Source organism: Sitophilus oryzae, unplaced genomic scaffold (assembly GCF_002938485.1).
Source record: "Sitophilus oryzae breed Bouriz unplaced genomic scaffold, Soryzae_2.0 scaffold_151_pilon_pilon, whole genome shotgun sequence".
NCBI lineage: Eukaryota > Metazoa > Arthropoda > Insecta > Coleoptera > Curculionidae > Sitophilus > Sitophilus oryzae.
Window position 1 is genome coordinate 1156219 of NW_022146192.1, and position 21178 is coordinate 1177396.

A 21178-nucleotide genomic window follows, 5' to 3' on the forward strand; every position below is an offset into this window, starting at 1 on the left:
AAACATGCTGTCAAAAAAGTTTCACAAATTTCAACTATTGCTGAGTTTTTTAAGGAAAACGGATTTTTTGAAAATAAATTTTATTTTTTCCTGTCGTTACTTTTTAGGAAATCAAAAACTAATTGCACATTCGCATAGCCACTTTATCAAGGCTATCTGATAGTATTTTTAGATTTTCAAATTAGCTGATAATTTGTGAGATACATAGGCCAACTTATTTTTTTTAAATACGGACCTGCATTTTTGATTTCAGGTTTTGAAAGAATTCAGTCTCCTGAGTACAACGATATACAGCACTTTATATATTTTTTTCTTTTGAGTACTTTAACAACAACAAACCTATTAATTTTATTTAAAATAATTTCAAGTCCGACTCTAGATTTTTAAATTATTTAACCTGGATTATATTCATCACAACAATATTGATGAGCAATAATTAACATTGAATAAGGAAAATCGAGTCAATTGAAAGATTCAAATAAATAATATCTGCATGTCAGCAATTTAAAGATATTATTTTTAACTTTTTTTTATTGTGAATTTGGAAATCTCAATGCACGATCTAATAATATGCATAATATTAATCGTAGTTATTATAAATATATCAACTTAGCAAACTAGTTTCTAATGCTCTAGATGTTCGAAAGGGTTACCACCATCCCCATTGCACACATTTATTTTTCGTTTAATTTTATGTATAGCCCTTTCAACAGATCTTCTTATACTTCCGAATGCATTTTGTACTCTTGGTTGTAAATATTGAGGTTTGATTTCACTTTTACAAATGACGTCAAGTAGTGCCCCCGCCTCTTGGTGACAGATCCAGGAACCTCGCTGGCCATTATACTGCTCCACCATTTCCAATCCATCTTCCGGGGAAATTATTTGATTGTTATATTTATATATTTTTTATTATTATACTGTATTTGAATTTCAGTATTCAATGTTTTAACCCCCGTCATTGTTAAGTTTTAAAGCTCCGGTGTGAACGCACCTTAAGAAAAAACGTTATGTGTAGACGAGGCTTTAAATAAATAGGAGATAAGATCAAAAAATAAATATTTAAAAACAATTTTATTATTTTAAATTGAGAACATTTTTTTTTCTGGGTAAACTAGTTGTCATCGTAATTTATGATTTTCCTGAAATTGAAATAAAAAATCTAGACTGTGGGTAGGTATTCGGTGTGCAATTTTCTTATTTGATATAACCAGTTTTTATATTCTATTAGACGAAGCATAAAACCAGTAATTCTATTCGGGTTTTTACGGTTTATTTATCAATCAGCAAAGTGTTTTCTGTGAGAAAGAAACGGCATAGAGTTAGTCGAAAACGGCAATGCGGAAATTTGATTTGGCGCATTCAGATTGAAGTGGGCAGATAGATGGCGTTAATCTGATAAAGTTGGGAAGGCTGCAAGAAACGTCGAGTTTATTTATGGCCGTCGCGTCGAAGATTTTGTCTAAACAATTTTTTTATGTTGTTCAAACAGAGTCGTAAGAAGACGAATGCTTTAAAGCCCCGTCTACACGTAACGTTTTACCTATTCAGTCTAAACGTATCAAGTAAAACATTGTGTGTAGACAAAAAAATGTACTGTTTTACTTAAGGTGAATTAGGACAGAGGACTAACGGGATCATTCAGTTTTACAGCAAAACTGCCGAAGCATAGCGTGAAACGTATAATACAAAGAATTTATTTATGATAGCACATTTTGGCACACCCTGTACAGATTCAATTGTCGGGGCAGTTTAAAAGTCATAAGTGAAGAACGCAGACAGGCTACATACCACACACCGTACCATGGACTAAATCCAAATGATAAGTACAAATAAATTAAATATTCATTTATTACATTATTCATCGCCATAAATAAAATAAATGTCTGCAAGTGCGTTCAGAATAAAGCTTTTTATTTGAGAAATCTGTAGATGTGAAAAAGAATTATAACACTAACATTATACAAATAACAGACATATTTCTATTTCTAGTCAGAATAGCACCCCAATGTTTTTTTTAATAGATAAACCTGTCTCTAAACTGACTTTATCAATATTTTGATAATAATACCACAGAATATCTAGCTACGCAACAGAAGCCTCGTTACATGTATAAAATTGTAGGTAGCAAAAGGAGACAGGCTTTTAAAGCCTGTATCCAAATCAGATATTTTGATGCGGTAGTTTCGCTACTACATAATAGAGGGCAATAAATTTAAAAGAAAACAGTTTTCTACAAACAAAATTTAAAAGAATTTTGTGCTGTGTTGCCATTGTGTAATTCATATCTTAATACTTCCTGATAAAGCCTACCCCTATTAAAATAGATCAGAGCTGTTTTTTTCAATTTGCCATGTTAGTTGGAATTAAATCTTATGAGCTATATTACAATCAATTCTTGACGTTTGATTGTATAATTGAATCCTGAATTTTCATTGTAATTCGGCGACAATATAATAAGTATTGTTCTACTATTATGATACCACTTCCTGACGTTCGATTGTGTTCATACCAAGTTCATATCGTATAATTGGGAAAAAACGGCGTTAGCGATGGCTATGAAATGAATATCGCTGTCATTTTATATATAAATTTATATGGGAAATTTATATGGGAAACATCGATCGTCCTTTTCCAGCATATTACGATACATGGCGTTCGATTGGGCTTAAACTTGATATACTATATCTTCAGTGACATTGTAATATCATGGTACCATGGAGCATATAAAGTGGTACTTTCTATAGTACCATATTTGATGACATAGCAATATTAGGTACATGGCAGCAATAGGGCTTAAACTTGGTATACATTGTAATATGATGGTACTATGATGCATATAAAGTGGTACCTTAAAATAGTACCATATTTCAATACCATTTCCTGACGTTCGATTGAGCTCATATTTGATATATACTTGCGTATTTTTGATGATATTGCATTATTATAGGTACCATGAAGCATATCAACTGGTACTATAATATAGTACCATATTATGTACATGGCGTTCGATTGGGCTTAAATTTGGGATACTACTTATCTTCGGTGATATTGTAATATTATGGTACCATGGAGCATAATAAGAGGTACCATATTACGATACCATTTCCTGGCATTCGATTGGGCTTAAACTTGGTATACTATAATACGTATCTTCGGTTACATTGTAATATGATGGTACTATGATGCATATAAAGTGGTACCTTAATATAGTACCATATTTCAATACCATTTCCTGGCGTTCGATTGAGCTCATATTTGATATATACTTGCGTATTTTTGATGACATTGCATTATTATGGTACCATGAAGCATATCAACTGGTACCATAATATAGTACTATATTACGTACATGGCGTTCGATTGGGCTTAAGCTTGGGATACTACGTATTTGCGGTGACATTGTCATATGATTGTACTATGATGTATATAAAGTGGTACCGTAATATAGTACCATATTACGATACCATTTCATGGCGTTCGATTGTTCTTAAATTTGGTATACTACGGATCTTCGGTGACATTGCAATATTATGGTACCTTAAAGCATATCAAGTGGTACCATAATATAGTACACTTTTATGATATCATTTCCTGGAGTTCGATTGGGCACAAATTTGGAATACTTGCGTTTCTTTATAAAGATTTATTTAATTAATAATTTTAATTTATTTTACGAATTTTAACTTATTGTTCGATGTCGTGACAGCAACTTTTATGCCGAACTAATATATTATTAATTGTACCTGTGTCACTTTTTAAAATCTACCTAGGTCTATATAAATAACGTGGCAAACGGAATAAATTTGTTATTATAGTATTTTTTAGTCAGTTAACATTTTTTCTACTGCATTTTAATAAATTATTTCCATTATTATTAAACTTATATTTCATTACTAATGTTCCAGCATTAATAAATATCACTATCAATCGCCCTATATTAATTTTAAAGGTAATTAAAGGTATTTTCTTAGTTAACATTATAAGGTAGTGTATATTAAAAATGTATATGTTTTGTAATAATATACTTAAAACTATTTTAATAGCCGAAGGAATAATTAATATAAGTGTATCTGACAAGAAAAGAAGAAGAATAGAAAGAAACACATACTGCACTATACACAGTAAAAAGAATGGGATGCCAATTCAAGTCTTTTTGAATATGGCAACTGTGCATATTTAGCCGAGCTACAAGGCAGTCGACGAGCCGTCGATCCAAAACCGAAAGTTCAAAATTTATAATTATATTCTGATTATGATATTGTCGCGCCATCTAGTATTCTATTTGTGCAATTTTAGCTCTTACATTTCGAGTATTTTTCTGTTGCGTAGCTAGATATTCTGTGATAATACTGAAGAATGCGGAAAAGATATACGGTTTGTTTTTCAATCCTTGGCATTTACGTCATCATTTTCGACGCCATATTGATTTTAACGTATTTTCCGGTATTCTCTGAATTAGTCCGTAAGTTTTCAGCTGTGTTGTACGATGTTTGTCTTTTCCTATTCGTTTACATTAGACAAGAAAGTATGATATTTTTTGGGTAATGATGGCGATTAGTATATAAAAAGACAAAATAATCGTACAATCAAAAGCCGCGTCCAAACAGAACACTCGCGAACATGTACATATTAAAATAATTTCTCCTTTCTGTGAAATTCCTTTTTGCTCATGCATCGCAAACTATCGATATAAAATTATTAGTTCAGTCAAATGATAGAGAATTTACAACAGTTGGCATAGACTTGAACACTAAGTAAATATAAGATTACGGTTAAGGTCCGATGTCCGGGTAATGTCGACATTACCCGGTTAATCTCGAGAATAACACACAACAAAACAACCAAAAACATAACCTAACCAAAGTTTACAGAATAAAATATAAGTTCCGTCACTTGTGTCGGCGGCAGGTATCAAAAGCCGCTTCACGCACGTGTTTCCCAGTGTATTACTGGTGTGTGGACTTTGGGCCCAGCATACACGGCGGATCACGTTCGGCGTATTGTATTACTCTGATTTTGGCGTTATTACAGAGTGGTCTCGCATGCATATGGAATTATTTTTCAAGTGATTATTTAATTTTCATTGCAAAATGTTACTGATCACATTAGCCTTAGTTAATTATTTATTAGTGTATTATAAAAAAAGCATAATTATTTTTATTATTTCTTAAAAATAATATTGAGTTTTTCGCCACTGGAAAAAAATTATTTAAAATATCTAATTAGAATTATTCAAGAACACTTTATTTTTACACGAAAAATCATATACTGGGTGTGTCTCAAAAGTGGCTTACCCCTATAACTTTTTTATTTTTTCAGATAAAAAAACGAGATTTGGTGTGTTAGTATATGACCTAAATTAGGATTGATTAACGTTTTTAATTCTTTTCGGTCACTTCCGGTTTCACCGAAAATGACGACAACTTTTGATTTTTAAACGGCAACCTCGGCATTTTTCTACTTTATTCGATAAAAAATGACACTCTGAATAGAATGACATATCATATGTCACCTTTTGGCATTTTAGCTTAAAAAAATCTTTTAAAATTTCAATATTGACTGTCATAGCTCTTTTAAAAACAAAACTTTAATCAAGGAGTCCTGGGAAAAATAGATTTGATCGTCTAATGTTTTCAATGCCTTGTCTTGGCCGGTTAAAAGATGCCCAAATGGTATTTTTAACCATATCTTAAATTTTTTCAAATGGAAAGAGCGTGGCTCATTAGTATATTTGGAAAAAGTATTTCTTTACGAATAATTTCATGCCACACATTTGGTATTTCGAGTCAAATTGTCGTTATAAACCGCGTGTTACACTTTCAAATAAATCATATGTGAAACTGTTAAAAGCTGACATATGATATATCTTTCTACTCGGAGTATCATTTTCTATCGAATAACGTAAAAAAATACCGAGTATACCATTTAAACATCAAAAGTTGTTGACATTTAATAGTTTCAGCTTTGAATTTTATAGTGTACGTAATTCGTGTTGGAAAACCATATTACGCACTCATGGAATACTGCACTCGTGCGTAATATTATTTTTTCCAAAACACTCGTTACGTAATATACTTTTACATTATTTACTGTTGATATTGTGTAGCTTTATTTTTTGTGTTTGTTTTTAAAATTTATTTTATTTTTGCTATATCTTTTTTATCTTGCCATGTCTAAATATTTATATGTAATACACCAATAAACTGATAGTATATTTTTTCTTTTGTAGATTTACTATTAGGTATTTTTGAAATACCCCACGTTCCCCTGCACCTTGTCGCACATTGCGATCGGTAAAAATGCGGGTTCTATTTACCCCGGCTTCCACTCCTGTTTTCATCGAAGTCCGGCGTATCGGACGAGGCGGCTTCTGGCTTTTGATACGCGATTTTCAAAGTGCCGATGCTAAGTGACCGAACTTATATTTTATTCTGTAAACTTTGACCTAACCCAAACATTAATATATATACACTATACAGGGTGATTCCTGTAAGTCGGTCATGCATCGAGGAATGATAGGGGACGTCGAAATATTAATTTTGATATAGCACACTATGGGTCGGAAACGCCTCTTACGCAAGATACAGGGTGTTAAAGTTTTTGAAAAATTAAAGATATTCTTTAATAGTTTTTTAACAGTTGAAGGTATCGTTATAAAATTTCATTATAGGAATCTACCTAACAAAGACACTTTAAATGTAAAAAGAAGAGGTTTTAGTTTCAACCAGTTGCGTAGCTGTGATACGCATCGGGTAATTTTTTCAAAAAAAAAGTACTACGCTACTGATAAAAATAAAAATTTCAGAGTTTTTTTATTTACTCGGTTTATTTCCAAGAAAAAATGTCTCTTGCAACTTTCTACTATCTAACACCATTTTGTCACAATTTAAAAATAAATAATTTTTTTAATGAGAATCTTAAATACAGCGAATTATTATAACTAGAGGGCAGAAACACATGTGCCTCGTTAGGTCCCTTCATCTTGGGTAACTTTAGTACTTTTTGCTATTAGCACTAAATATTTTTTTTAAAAATTATAAATTTAAGCTAGAATTTTTTTATTGTTAATAATAAAATTCGTAGTTTTAAGGTAGTTATAATAATTCGCATATTTAAGGTTATCATTAAAAAAATATTTATTTTTAAATTGTGACAAAATGGTGTTAGATAGAAGAAAGTTGCAAGAGACATTTTTTCTTGGAAATAAACCGAGTAAATAAAAAAACTCCAAAATTTTTATTTTTATCAGTGGCGTACTATTTTTTTTGAAAATATTAGCCGATGCGTATCACAGCTACGCCACTGGGTGAAACTAAAACATCTCCTTTTTACATTTAAAGTGTCTCTGATAGGCAGACTCCTACAATAAAATTTTATAACGATACTTTCAACTGTTAAAAAACTATTAAAGAATATCTTTAATTTTTCAAAAACTTTAACGCCCTGTATCTTGCGTAAGAGGCATTTCCGATCCATAGTGTGCTATATCAAAATTAATATTTCGACGTCCCCTATCATTCCTCGAAAGCATGACCGACTTACAGAAATCACCCTGTATATACACTAGGTATACACTAGGTATTAGAAATAAAATATTCAAAGTCATTCTGCGTTTTTTTTCGAAAACAAAAATCGTCCAAACTGTGCACATCGTACCTTCCCTTTGTTGTATAGTCTGTCCAACGACAAGATCCTTGACAGTGATAGATGTGTCTGTCATTTTATTTTCAAATTAGTTTATTTTATTTTACAAAAAATTAAGTTGGTACAATTGGAATGCATAGCAGAAAATGAATATATTTAAAATTTGAGTGACAAGTGATTACTTCAAAATATTGTGAAAAAAACTGTATAAAATTGAGAAAATCTAATCGAGTTATTTTATTAAAAACAATTACAGTATGTGTTAATATACAAAACAAGCAAGGGTTTATTAAAAAGACACCACATACCAAAAAAGCTATAAAAAAGACTTCCGGCTTTCAAGCTCAAGCAACTTCCTGCATTTATTGTTATATTTATCAATATAATATAATTATTCAATATGATTATTATTTACCTATCGTGTGCTGCTATTTTACAGACACTCCAGTTTTTGGTATCATATGTATGTATACAAGATAGTATACAAACTTTATTTGTGGCTAATACATCTCTCTGGCCATAATATCTGGCAAACTGTGTCTCTGGCGGTCTCTGTGCACCGAATATTAACTGTTAACTATGGTCTGGGTCAACACTTAATTTTCCCGCGAGTTTTCCTCCACTTAATTTCAAAAAACACGAAACACACGTAATAACAGAGTCCAAAATGCAAAATGCATAATATTTATCATTTTTATTTGACATAATTTGTCACAAAATTATAACCTATAAATTGGCAAGAGTTTGACAACTCACAAAAATCTTAAGACGAGTTCACATGCATCGGCGTTCGTTTGTCGTTCAACTTTCCGTCAAACCAATAATATTGAAATATGATCTGTTATTTTTGAAATAAACCAATAAAACTATTAAAAACAACAAGAGATGGCGCATGACGGATTTATATATAAACCCATCCATAGTTAACTTAAAAAATATTAGAAACTTTTTTTAGTGAAATAAATGGATTGGTATGGACATCATCTGCTTTTTTTCTGTCATCGTCTGTCGAAATCTTACCTGAGAAAAAAAAAACAGTGTATATCGACACCTGATGGAAAAGGATTACGCACGCTCGAGAATGGCACAACGCGCGCTCTGACCATGCTACGTATAGCAACAGCATTCGCGTGCATTCTTGTTTAAGCGAGTCTCAAATAGGATTTATAAACTCACAGTTGGATTTGGCTTTGGCGTTGGCGCCGCCGCCCAATTCTTAAAACTGTATATTACCATAAAGGTCGATTTATAAACTCTACAGTTGGCTTTGGATTTGGCGTTGGCGTTGGATTTGCCACAAAACACATACACAAGAAGAAGTGCGAGCGCCTTGCTAAATATTGGAAAGTGAAATTGACGTTTAAATTTAACACTGTTGACAAGTCTACTGCTACTAGCGCCCCCAATTTCGCTTGTAGGAACTACGGACTAAATTGTCACGCATGGCGGGAAGTTTAAAAAAATAAAAAATTTTATTTCTTCATTTATTTTTAATTATGACATACACAAAAACACAAAAAATACACCTTTTTTTAAAAATATGTTTAATATCAATATCAAATATACAACAGAAATTACTTTCACCACAATAAATTAATAAAATTAAAAGAATAATGTTACAAGTAGATCAAGAGACAAAATTAATTATAACAAAACTGAAAAATATGGCGTCATAGATGGCTTAGAAATAAAAGATATATCATAATTTTAAAACTAAAATTATATGGGAAATGTCTTCGATCATCATTTTTAAGCCAACTGGACGATTATTTCAAACATACAAGCTGAGTTCGTTCATAGTGCGCTGAGAAATCTAGATAAACAAAGAATAAGAAATTAAAAGTATTCCAGGGTAAAAGAGAGAAAAAACCTGTATCGTCTCTGATATCTGTCAGGGTATTGTTGAAAGTGTCATCTTTTTGCTCGAAGTTTTCATGTCGATCAAAAAGATGACATTTACAACAATACTGTTACGGATTCCGTGGGTCCACTAATTTAAACTCACGATAAAATACTTAACGAATTTATTTTCTCACTTTATACACAATTACTAACTTATAACACACAACAAACTAACTATTTATAAGATTCCTTCACCAAATTGTCCGATTTTCAATTTCCACGCGGTATATTCAAATTTCAAAAACTGTCTCAGTTGTCGATGGCTCCGGCTTATATACTCTATTGACTGCTTCTCGAAATTTCCCCACTTTCTCGGAAAGCGTACTTCTTTCATACCAGACAATTCTATTGTCTGATTCCCTTACTTCTTCGACTTGACTAAAAGATGGCGCCTGAAAAAGTCTTTTAATTTCTGGCGGATACGTTGCGGTTGTGCAGGCAACCAGTAATACATTTTTAATTTCTGGCGGATGCGCCATTTTTCTTGACATTGCCCCTTCTCAAATTTGATCGTCCTGATCAAGGTTTCCTGTCTGGTATCTCTTCAATCGATCCAGATGAACTACTTTCATCTTACTTCTAGGGCTGCGTTGAATCCGGTACACAACATCATTTATCCTCTTGATGACTGTATAAGGACCTTCCCATGCTGGAGTTAACTTTGGGGACCTCCCTTTCTTGCGCTGTGGGTTATATAACCATACCATATCGTCCTGTTGAAATCCCGTAGAATTGGCTCTGAGGTCGTAACGAGCTTTCATCCGGTCACTGGCTAGCGTAATCTTACTTCTTACGGCCTTATGAATTTCCATTAACCTTTCCTTCAGTTCATCCGCGTAGTCCTCTACATTTGTGGTGCCGTCGTCTGGTGATCCGAACACCAAGTCACAAGGCAACCGTAATTCTCGACCAAATAAAATCTTCGATGGTGAAAGTCCGGTGGTGTTGTGAACTGCACTTCTATACGCCATTAGGAACAGCGGTATGTGTTGATCCCAATCTCTTTGATGTTCGGCCACCATTTTCGAGAGGTGTTCTTCAATGGTCTTATTGAATCTTTCGACCATCCCATCAGACTGCGGATGTAAAGCTGTTGTCCTAGTCTTGTGAATACCAAGCAGATCACACATCTTCTGGAACAGTCTTGACTCGAAGTTCCTTCCTTGGTCAGTGTGAAGCTCTAAGGGAATTCCAAATCTACTGAAGACATTATTGACTAATACTTCAGCTACAGTCGATGCTTCTTGGTTTGGAATGGCAAAAACTTCTGGCCATTTACTGAAATAATCCATCGCCACTAAAACGTACTTGTTGCCCTTGTGCGTTTCAGGGAATGGGCCTGCAATGTCAACAGCGATTCTTTCGAATGGCAGTCCAACGTTATATTGTTTCATTTTTCCCCTAGATCGAGTGCTTGGTCCTTGGCTGGCTGCACAAATTTTACATTGTCGACACCATTTCTTGACATCTTCGCAATAATCCACCCAGTAAAAGCGATCTCTCAGCTTGCTCAAGGTCTTGTTTACCCCAAGATGGGCTCCAGTTTTACCACCGTGAATTTCTTCCAATACCTGGGTAACTTTCTTCCTTGGTACCAGTAACTGAGTTGTTACTGTGCTGCCATCCGCACTTTCCCACGTGCGCTTTAACAATCCATTCTCAATAACCAGTGAATTCCACTGAGCCCAGAGAGCTTTGAAAACGAGCCCTCTGTCCGCAATATCCTGCCACGGTGGTCTCTCGCCGTTACCTTCCTTGAGCCGTAGTATTGCTCCGATGTCTGGATCTTTCATTTGATCTTTCCTCAATTGTATCGTCGTCCATTGTTTGTCAGTTCTCAATTTAAAATTCCTTACTCTGATAGTGCTTTCACGATGTTTCATTTTCTTGTCCAAGGTAGCTCGTCGTCGATCTAGGTCGTTGTCGATAATTTGTACCCGTCCTACACGGCACCCAGCGGTTTTTTCTAGTTTCCCCGAACACAGTCTTCTTTGGTATCACCAGGTATCATCACAATTTTCGATGATCTTTCTTCCATATTTCCTGGTCTCTTCTCTTTAGATACAGAAAATTCTCATTTCCGATTTTCAGGATGTTTCTATGGTGATCGAACGAAAAACCATGTTGACTGATCACATCCATACCCATGATAAAATCATCTTCAATGTCTGCCACTAAAATGCTATGCCGAAACTTCAAATTCCCTAACTCCAGTTCTATGAAAGCCTCTCCCGTACAACGGCCACTTCCCCCGTAACTGTACGTAAATACACTCTTTCTTCTAAGAGGCATCATCTTCAATCCTTGCACTGAGTTAGTCCGCACCAACGATACCATAGCGCCTGTGTCCACAGTCATTCGAATTCTTCTACCATTGACCTTCCTGTTGATCACCAAACTGTCAGCGGTTTTTTCCTAGACTCTAACGGAAAACATCCTAGGGGCTCTGTTTTCTTCAGCCAATACTCGCTCATTAGTGTTGATTTCTGGTGCCTATGTTCTCTCGATGGTAAACGGAATCGCATTTGACGCGGCATCCCGTTTGATGTGGCCATTCCTGCCACATCTATAGCAACTTATGTCCTGTGATCTCTATAGCTCTCTGTCTGTCTGTGTTGTTGCTACTCTTTGTTCACTAGTAACTCAAGCATAGTTTACTAAACATCTCCTCCAAACGTATGTGAGAACTTCCGGCTGTTCCTCAACCGTTACCGATCTTATCTTCGGTCTAGGGATGGCGCTAAATGCAGCTTCGATTTCCAGCGCCCTGACCAGTGCTTCGCTGCTGGTAGAAAAATCGGGATATTTGCAGCGCCCTCTGTAATTCGCTGTCCCTCAGTCCGCTGATAAAGCACTGAGCAGCGAGTTCTCCCTAAATCCTTCCGGTGCTTCAGGATACGCTAGGTGTACCAGCCGACGTAAGTTCAGTTTTCAAATTCCTGCAGACTCTCTCCGGACCTCTGCAGGCGTGTCTTGATCTGGGCCTGGTAAAGTTGGCGTCGATGTTGGTCGCCATATCTTCTGTCCAGTGCAGCGACCAAAGTTTGGTATTCCTGCTGTTGGGCTGCAGGAATAGTTTGCAACAGTTCCAGGGCCGGGCCACGCAGCGCGATGACAAGTGCTGCTGCTTTCTCTTGGTCAGTCCATCCATTGGCAGCAGCCGCTGCTTCAAACTGGCGGTGGTACATCGTCCAGGTGGTTTGTCCATCGTAGGTCGGGGCCTTGAGGTTCGCAGTTCCATGAACGCCAGGTGTCCCATTTGTACCTTGGTCTTCTGTAGGTCCATCTCCAATTTTTCCATTTTCTGCTGAAGGCGTTCTTCCAGATCTTCTACGACTTCATGGAAATGGTTCTCATGTCGTTTTTCCAGGTCTTCAAAATTCTTCTGTAGTCGAAATTCTGATTTTCCAAAGTTTTCTTAAGACGGTCCTGATCTTCTTGTTCTTCCCCGTGACGTCGCTCCTCCACACGAATTTCCAAATTTCCTAATATTTTCTCAAGCCGGTCCTGTTCTTCTTGTTTGTCTTGTTGTCGTTGTATTTTTTAAATCTTCGAAAATTTTCTCAAGCCGGTCCTGTTCTTCTTGTTTGTCTTGTTGTCGTTGAATTTTAAATCTTCGAAAATTTTCAAGCCGGTCCTGTTCTTCTTGTTTTTCTTGTTGTCGTTGAACTTTCAAATCTCCGAAAATTTTCTCAAGCCGGTCCTGTTCTCTTTTTTTCTTCTGGCGACGCACTTCTAGGTTTTCTACAATTTTCTCCAACCGTTCTTTGTCTAATTTCTTGATTTTCCATAAGCATTTTCTGCAGTTTTTCTTGTTCTTCTGCTTTCTCTTCGCATATTCTCCATAAAATCGCCCAATAATTTGCTTACTTCCTCCATTTTCCTCGATTGCTCCCTTGTACCAACCATAAAAATACTCTTGATTCGGTCTAAAAATCTTCCAATCCACTTAATTTCTTCTTAAAATCCTCTTGAATCCCACTTCTGACACCAATTGTTACGGATTCCGTGGGTCCACTAATTTAAACTCACGATAAAATACTTAACGAATTTATTTTTCTTACTTTATACACAATTACTAACTTATAACACACAACAACTAACTATTTATAAGATTCCTTCACCAAATTGTCCGATTTTCAATTTCCACGCGGTATATTCAAATTTCAAAAAACTGTCTCAGTGGTCGATGGCTCCGGCTTATATACTCTATTGACTGCTTCTCGAAATTTCCCCAATTCTCGGAAAGCGTACTTCTTCATACCAGACAATTCCATTGTCTGATTCCCTTACTTCTCGACTTGACTAAAAGATGGCGCCTGAAAAAGTCTTTTAATTTCTGGCGGATACGTTGCGGTTGTGCAGGCAACCAGTAATACATTTTTAATTTCTGGCGGATGCGCCATTTTTCTTGACAATACTTTGCTGTAACTTTCACAAATATCAGAGAGAGTACATACAGGTATTGCCTCTCTTTTCCTCTGGGATGCTTTATATCTGTTGTTCTTTGTTTATCTATATTTCTCAGAGCATAATGCCGAACACGACTACAGTATATAATAATTTCAATATCCGAAGTGGAAAGAAAAAAGATCACCTTTCTGTTTTGTACTATGGTCCCTTTCTTCCGATGGCTCATCTCGTTGATATTTAGGAAGGATAAATAGGAAGGAAAATATAAAATTCAATTTGATTTGATGATCCTTTTCTGTCACCTAAAATCAGGAGAACGACAATGAGCATGTTAAGATGAAAAAAAAATTATCAACACTTACCTACACGTTAGTCCGAGGAGTTTTATTAAAAACCTATATATTTGCCTAAATAATTTATGTATTAAATTTGCAAAGCAAAATGCAGCGTGTAAACAAAAGAAATAAAATGGCGACAAGTCAACGTCAACGACCCGACAAGGAGAAAAGTGGTGTTCGAAAAACAAATTATGGGTCACCAAAAATTGTTTTTGTCTCCTTTCAACGCACACTTTAGAAAGAAAAAGAGAAGAACTGGAATACTGAAAGAACGTCAAGGCTTTATCTGTCACTCTTGTCAATAATTTATCGGTAAGGAAGATTCCTAGAAAATCGCTTGTAGTCAAGTTTTCAACCATTGCCAGTTCTCCCATAAGAAGTGTCATCCACCTGGGATTTGCCGTCGACTGTTCGTAGCCCCGCAAAATCGCATTTATAAACTCGACGGTTGACAGTTGGCTTTGGCCGTTTTGGGCAGATCTAACCTTACATTTTTGTTTACTTTTTACTTAAGAGTAGCAGAGTCTATAGTGCGTTTTTAGAGACGAAAGTGTTTAAAGTTTTGGTTTTTTGTTCGAGATTTTTAATTATGGATTTGGAAAGTAATGGTCTTGATGAAATTACCCTATTAGGGTTATTGGAAGTGACCATAATTTGGAATTAGCATACTTCAAAACTAGATGTAAACAAAGCAACACGTGATCGCTCTTTACTATTCTATTGGCTGTAACGTCATTGCTACGTGGTGCTACGGACGGCGAACCGCCGCGAACGGTAAAAAGTTAAAGTTAACCTTTTGGCTGCGTACCAAACGTTGTCAAATAATATTTGACAACTTCTCTTCTGAACTTCAGTTGTGGTAGAGTTCCTTTGGTTTTCTTGTGAATTTGCCAAGCATTCCGCATAGATGCATCCAGCATCCATGTAAACAAACACCACCACCACTTTTTTCCTCTTACACCAATGCGGTACCTTGATATGTTTTAGTCCATAAGGTCCGTTCCCCCCATCTGAGAATTGTACATATCAATAACACTTGGCCGAGAAACTTGTATTATTCGTTTTTCGGCACTTGAATAGCGACGAACGGTTCCCATTGACTTCAAACCAAACCATGTTAAAGCTAGGGTGACAACACCATTATCGACCCAGCGAACAACTAAAATTCCGTTACACTTATCAAGAGCTGACTCAGAAGTGCCTCTATGTTGTTTCTCAAATGTTTTTTTTCCTATTAGGGGACATCCTTTAGGAAGTCTATTTTCTCGCACTGTGCCGGTACCATGATACCCATGATCTCTTAGGTATTTCAATAAATTGGTACCCGTAAAAAGATTGTCAAAAAAAAAGAAACATAATTCAAGTCCGACGGCAACCGGGCGCCAAAGCCAACGCCAACCGTGTTTATAAATGCTCTTATGGTAATATACAGTTTTAAGAATTGGGCGGCGGCGCCAACGCCAAAGCCAAATCCAACTGTGAGTTTATAAATCCTACTTAAGAGCATTTATAAACACGGTTGGCGTTGGCTTTGGCGCCCGGTTGCCGTCGGACTTGATTATGTTTAACTTTTTACTGTTCGCGGCGGTTCGCCGTCCGTAGCACCACGTAGCAATGACGTTACAGCCAATAGAATAGTAAAGAGCGATCACGTGTTGCTTTGTTTACATCTAGTTTTGAAGTATGCTAATTCCAAATTTATGGTCACTCCCAATAACCCTAATAGGGTAATTTCATCAAGACCATTAGTTTCCAAATCCATAATTAAAAATCTCGAACAAAAAACCAAAACTTTAAACACTTTCGTCTCTAAAAACGCACTATAGACTCTGCTACTCTTAAGTAAAAAGTAAACAAAAATGTAAGGTTAGATCTGCCCAAAACGGCCAAAGCCAACTGTCAACCGTCGAGTTTATAAATGCGATTTTGCGGCGCTACGAACAGTCGACGGCAAATCCAAAGCCAACTGTAGAGTTTATAAATCGACCTTCGAGCCGGTCCCAAACACTACGTGCATTTGGCGAATGTGCGAACATTCGAATTATGTACTGCGGCTTCGGCCACCTTCCCACACGCTACGTTATTTGTAAAAATGCGTCCAATGACAAATATTTCCCGTAGTAGAGCAACGCGTAGGCAAAGCGTAGGGGAGCGCGCCGCTAAACCAAAAAAACACGTAAACAAATAGCCGTAGCGTCTGGGAGTAATTCCGAAGTTGACTAAGCCGCACTACGAGCTCCTTTGATTCGTGCCAGTTTACCGACGACCGCCGGGAAAATGACGAAGTACGAATCTTCGTCGAAGGTAACCTCCCACACGCTACGCGAATAAGCTCGAATACCGAATATTCGCCAAATGCACGTAGTGTCTGGGACCGGCTTCAGACGACTCGTGTACTTAGCAAATCCACCAATATTTGCGTCCTGAGCAAGTATACCATCTTTTTAAACATTTTTTTTTCATTTGTCAACAACAGCAAGCTTGGCGCTAACGCGGCGCGACGAGTGATAGATAATTGCACAAATAAACCACTCACACAACATGGCAAGTATAGGCCAAAAACAAATTGTTTGCCAAGAACACGAGTGAGTCCCACTTTATGTGTCAAACACTTTCCAACGTTGGACATGAACATTTGCCACATCGTGTAGGAGACACACTTGTGAATGGCAACGTTGTCAAAGCCTACGGCAAATGATGCGTCCAACGGTGAAACCAACGTTGGAAGCATCGTATAGGAAGCGTGTAGGCCTGGCTTTAACATAGACAAGAGTGACAATCTGTGACGTAACAGCCAAAGTTGGAAAAGAATAAATGTCCCAATATTTTTTATTAAATAGACCTGTTTCTAAACCAACTTCATCATTTTTTTCGACCATATGGCATACAGTGAAGAATGCGGAAAAGATAGTATAGATACATGCATAATGCATGTTGATAAAGGTGAGTAAAATCAGTCTTATCTGCACAATAAATCTAACATTCCGGTATATTACTTTTAAATTAGAAATACAATTATAAACTTTCACATAACACCATTCAGGTAAGCAATTACTTCCTACTACCGAATATGTACATAAACATTATTTAGTAAAGAATTAGTTTTTTTTTGAGAAAAATCTTATTAGCAAAAAATAGTAGGTACAGCAAAAAATTAATTGATTTAAAATCTCTAAATCAATTATAAACAAATAGGGAGAAACTTACCTTAAATCCATTTCTTCTATGACAACATAGACAACCAGCCAAAAATACGATACTGCAGACTGTCAGTAGAATGGCCACTAAACCTGTCAGAAATTGCGTATGTTCTGAAACAAAAGTAAACATTAAATGTAAACATGAGCAGAAGAATTACATAAATTGTTAACACCGCTATTGGTCTGATTAAAAAATAAGTAAACATGTTGAAATAGAAAGATCGACTGCTAACTTAAGCAAAATACAAACACTAAATCACCACAATACACCAAAACACTTTTACTTTTACACTGGACGCGCGTTTCGCTAACCATGTTAGCATCATCAGCAGATGATTATAAACTGTTTTGGTGTATTGTGGTGATTTAGTGTTTTTATTTTACTGTTTAACACCAAAGGTTCCAACCCTCAACTGTAATAATGCTAACTTAAGGTTAATAATAGAAGCAGTAAGAGCACCAATACAATTAATTTATAGATAAAACACTAATATGTAATATAGTAAAATCAATAAAAATTGGCGCCATCAAAATATTTGACGAATGCACACCGCAATATTACCACAGTTACTTTTTAGGGTTCCGTACCCAAAGGGTAAAAACGGAAACCCTATTACTAAGACTTCGCTGTCCGATCGTCTGTCACAAAGGTCTATTTTATGAACCGTTACAGCTAGACAGTTGAAATTTTTACAGATAATGTATCTATATTGCCGCTTAAGAATCTAGGGAGCTAGCGAGAGGGAAAAGCCGATCTAAATGGTAACGGCAGTGCTGCCACAGGATAGTCTACGGTTTTATATTAACTCTAATTTTTTGAAGCTTTTAAAAATTATTCATAAAAAATATATATTCTTCAAATCCTTCAATTTAATAGCTTTTACATTGCTTTTACTAAGAAGTTTCACGTCAAATATAGGCATATAGTGCACAGTGCACACACAGTTTTTTATTTAGAAAGTTGGTAACCCTAAGTAACAAAACATTAGTATTCGCCAGAGAATAGGTACATTAATGGTCTACGCTTTTTGTGAGATTTTACTCACAGTCCGTAAACTGTTATTGAGCGCAACTGGAACCCGCTTAAAGATCTGTGCATTTTCAATAAAAGCTGCAAAATTGTAGCAACAATATCAATCTTTACCTCTCTAACCCAGTAATAAGAACAAAATAATTCAGTAGAGACGAGACAAGTTGCTGATTCCGACTATTTAGTGGTTTTGACATTTTATTTCAATGAAAATCGCATTTTTAACCTAACAAAATGCAGATTTAATTTCAAATTTGGTCAATTCATTTCATTTATCTCAAGGTACTAAAGCATGCATCATTTCTCTTTGATTTCAACAATGGTCAATATAAAAATAGAATGTAAACTAAATTATGTTAGGAGCACTTCTAAATTTACCGACTTTTAACATGTTCATCCTATTCGTCGCTAAACTCGACCATTGTCCTCAACTTGAATAATAAAGTAAATTAACATTTAATTTGCCTTTTCTGCTATACCGACTCTTATTTCATACTATTGTTCGGAGATTTTAAACGGATATTGCATAAAGAAACCTCTCTTTCTCTTATTAAAACGAAATCATAATAAAACATGAATTTTATTTTAATAAAATATATTTTAAATGAATTAAATTCTATTTTCTTGTACCAGTTCGTAAACATAAAACTAGATCTTATAACTTCAGAGTCAGAGAAGGGTTGTTACTCTAAAAAATATAATTTTAGAACTGTTATTCTATATAAGAGTTCCCAACAGTTCTTATTTTCCAAAAAAAAATACAATTATGAAAATATCAGTGCTTTGGCATTGATACTCGCGAGATGTAATAGAGTCGCAATGTCAAGAAACTCTACCAAGCTCTTAAGAGTTCAATAGTTGTTGTTATTTCCAAAAAATAGCAGGTATAAAAATAACCGGTATGAAAATAACAGGTATGAAAATAACAGTGCTCTAACATCGATGCTCTCGAGATGTAAAGTTGGGATCGCAGTGCCACGAAATTCTACCACGCTCTTAACAGTTCAATAGTTGTTATTTCTTAACAACGTCTTTCTATAAGAAATTCTCAAAGTTCGCAACAATAATCTGTTGCCAAAAAATAACAGGTATGAAGATAACAGTTGGCTGACAAAGCTGGGGCAAGATGTGTGGTCAGTATCACCACGTCACGGTATTTTCCAGACTTATAAGTAACGGAATTACTCTTCTTTATTTCAAAATTTGTAACTGTTGTTGGCTTGCAGACAAAATACTTTTATTTAAAATACTACAATACTTTCCTCATTAACTTACAATTTACGTTTACACTAGCAGAAGACTACTTACTTAACTTATCAAGAAAAACATTAACTATTTACATAAATAGCCTATTATGTCATTTATGTCTCCTTTTAGTAATCTATCTGCGAATACCCTGTAAATATTTTCTTTCAAAATTATCGGATGCGTAATAAATCTCCAAACAAACATGTTATGTCCGAACCGTCATGACCGGCATTACTCATTACAAATTATGATCTAATTAAAATGAGTCACATGGTCATAAAGATGGCAAACATAAAAACTTTGTCTGCGATCGTTCAATAAACAATATGAAGTACAAAAATAGGTGTATGAGTGATAAGTTATTTAAAAATCTAAACAACAATATTTTAAATTTTATAGTCTTCTGAAAACAGTTAATTTTTGTATTTAACATTCCGTTGGTCGCTTCAATATAAACCGGGTCTGTAGAGGAAAGTGCGGTATTACCGAAAGTGCTGAGGAAAGTAGAAGTCTGCTTTGGTAGAATCTCCGGTTGTTAGGAAATTATATATTATCCTTAAATTATCGTTTATAATGACCGGGTCTCCAGGAGTCTGGAGACCGTGCGCGACCAACGGAAGGAAAAATACAAACTTGATCCTACCCGAGATCCTACGATCCTACCTATTAGGTAATAAATATTTTTAAAAAATCAGAAAGTTTTATAAAAAGAGTTTAAGCTTTAACTATCAACAAAAACAAAAAAAGCATTGTGAATAATAAAAAGATTGAGTTCAAACAAAGCAGTGGGTACTGCATATTTATTAACAAACATACCTCATAGGTACCTTATACTATGTATGTTTATGTCAATAATTTGCTCGTAATTCATATAATTTATTCTGTGATTATTTATTCAGAAAGGTCAATCAGGGCAACTCCAATTTATTGACTGATCTTAAAACTTAAAACGTTTTATGGAATTAAAAAAAAAATATATTTCTAAACCAAATGGTATTTAAATTATTTATACTATATTAAAATTATCTGTTGAATTTGAATAACGTTATTCTAAACGTTCCTTATCTAAATTAACATAAGAATTTGCAAAATCAAATCTAACGAAATTCGTTAGATATGACCTTGCTAGGTAGGTTCAATTCTGGGTTAGATTAAAAAAAAAACAATATATAAAAATGACTTGAAAGATCTCTATACCGTAAAAGTTAATTTACTTAAAAAAATTCGATACTATTATAGGTAGTATACGGATTCTCAATAAAAATTAACATAAATTTGTCATTGCTTTATAATTGCCGGTAGGTAGGTATTGGAATGTAACTTTTTATTCAAAGAATCATAACTAGGTAATAGCAATAAAAGAACAATTCCGTTACTATATTAAAATATTTGGAAATAAA

The 21178-nt window shown here is 35.0% G+C and overlaps 1 protein-coding gene across 4 annotated transcripts in view; it reads right to left on the reverse strand.

Annotated features, from left to right (window-relative positions):
- Positions 1–21178, reverse strand: part of LOC115878607 — a 118898-nt gene that overhangs the window by 96578 nt on the left and 1142 nt on the right. For all 4 annotated transcript variants that reach the window (XM_030895157.1, XM_030895155.1, XM_030895156.1 and 1 more), the window contains exon 2: positions 17508–17611. In XM_030895157.1, coding sequence (XP_030751017.1) covers positions 17508–17611 — 104 coding nt within the window. The remainder of the gene's footprint in view (positions 1–17507; positions 17612–21178) is intronic.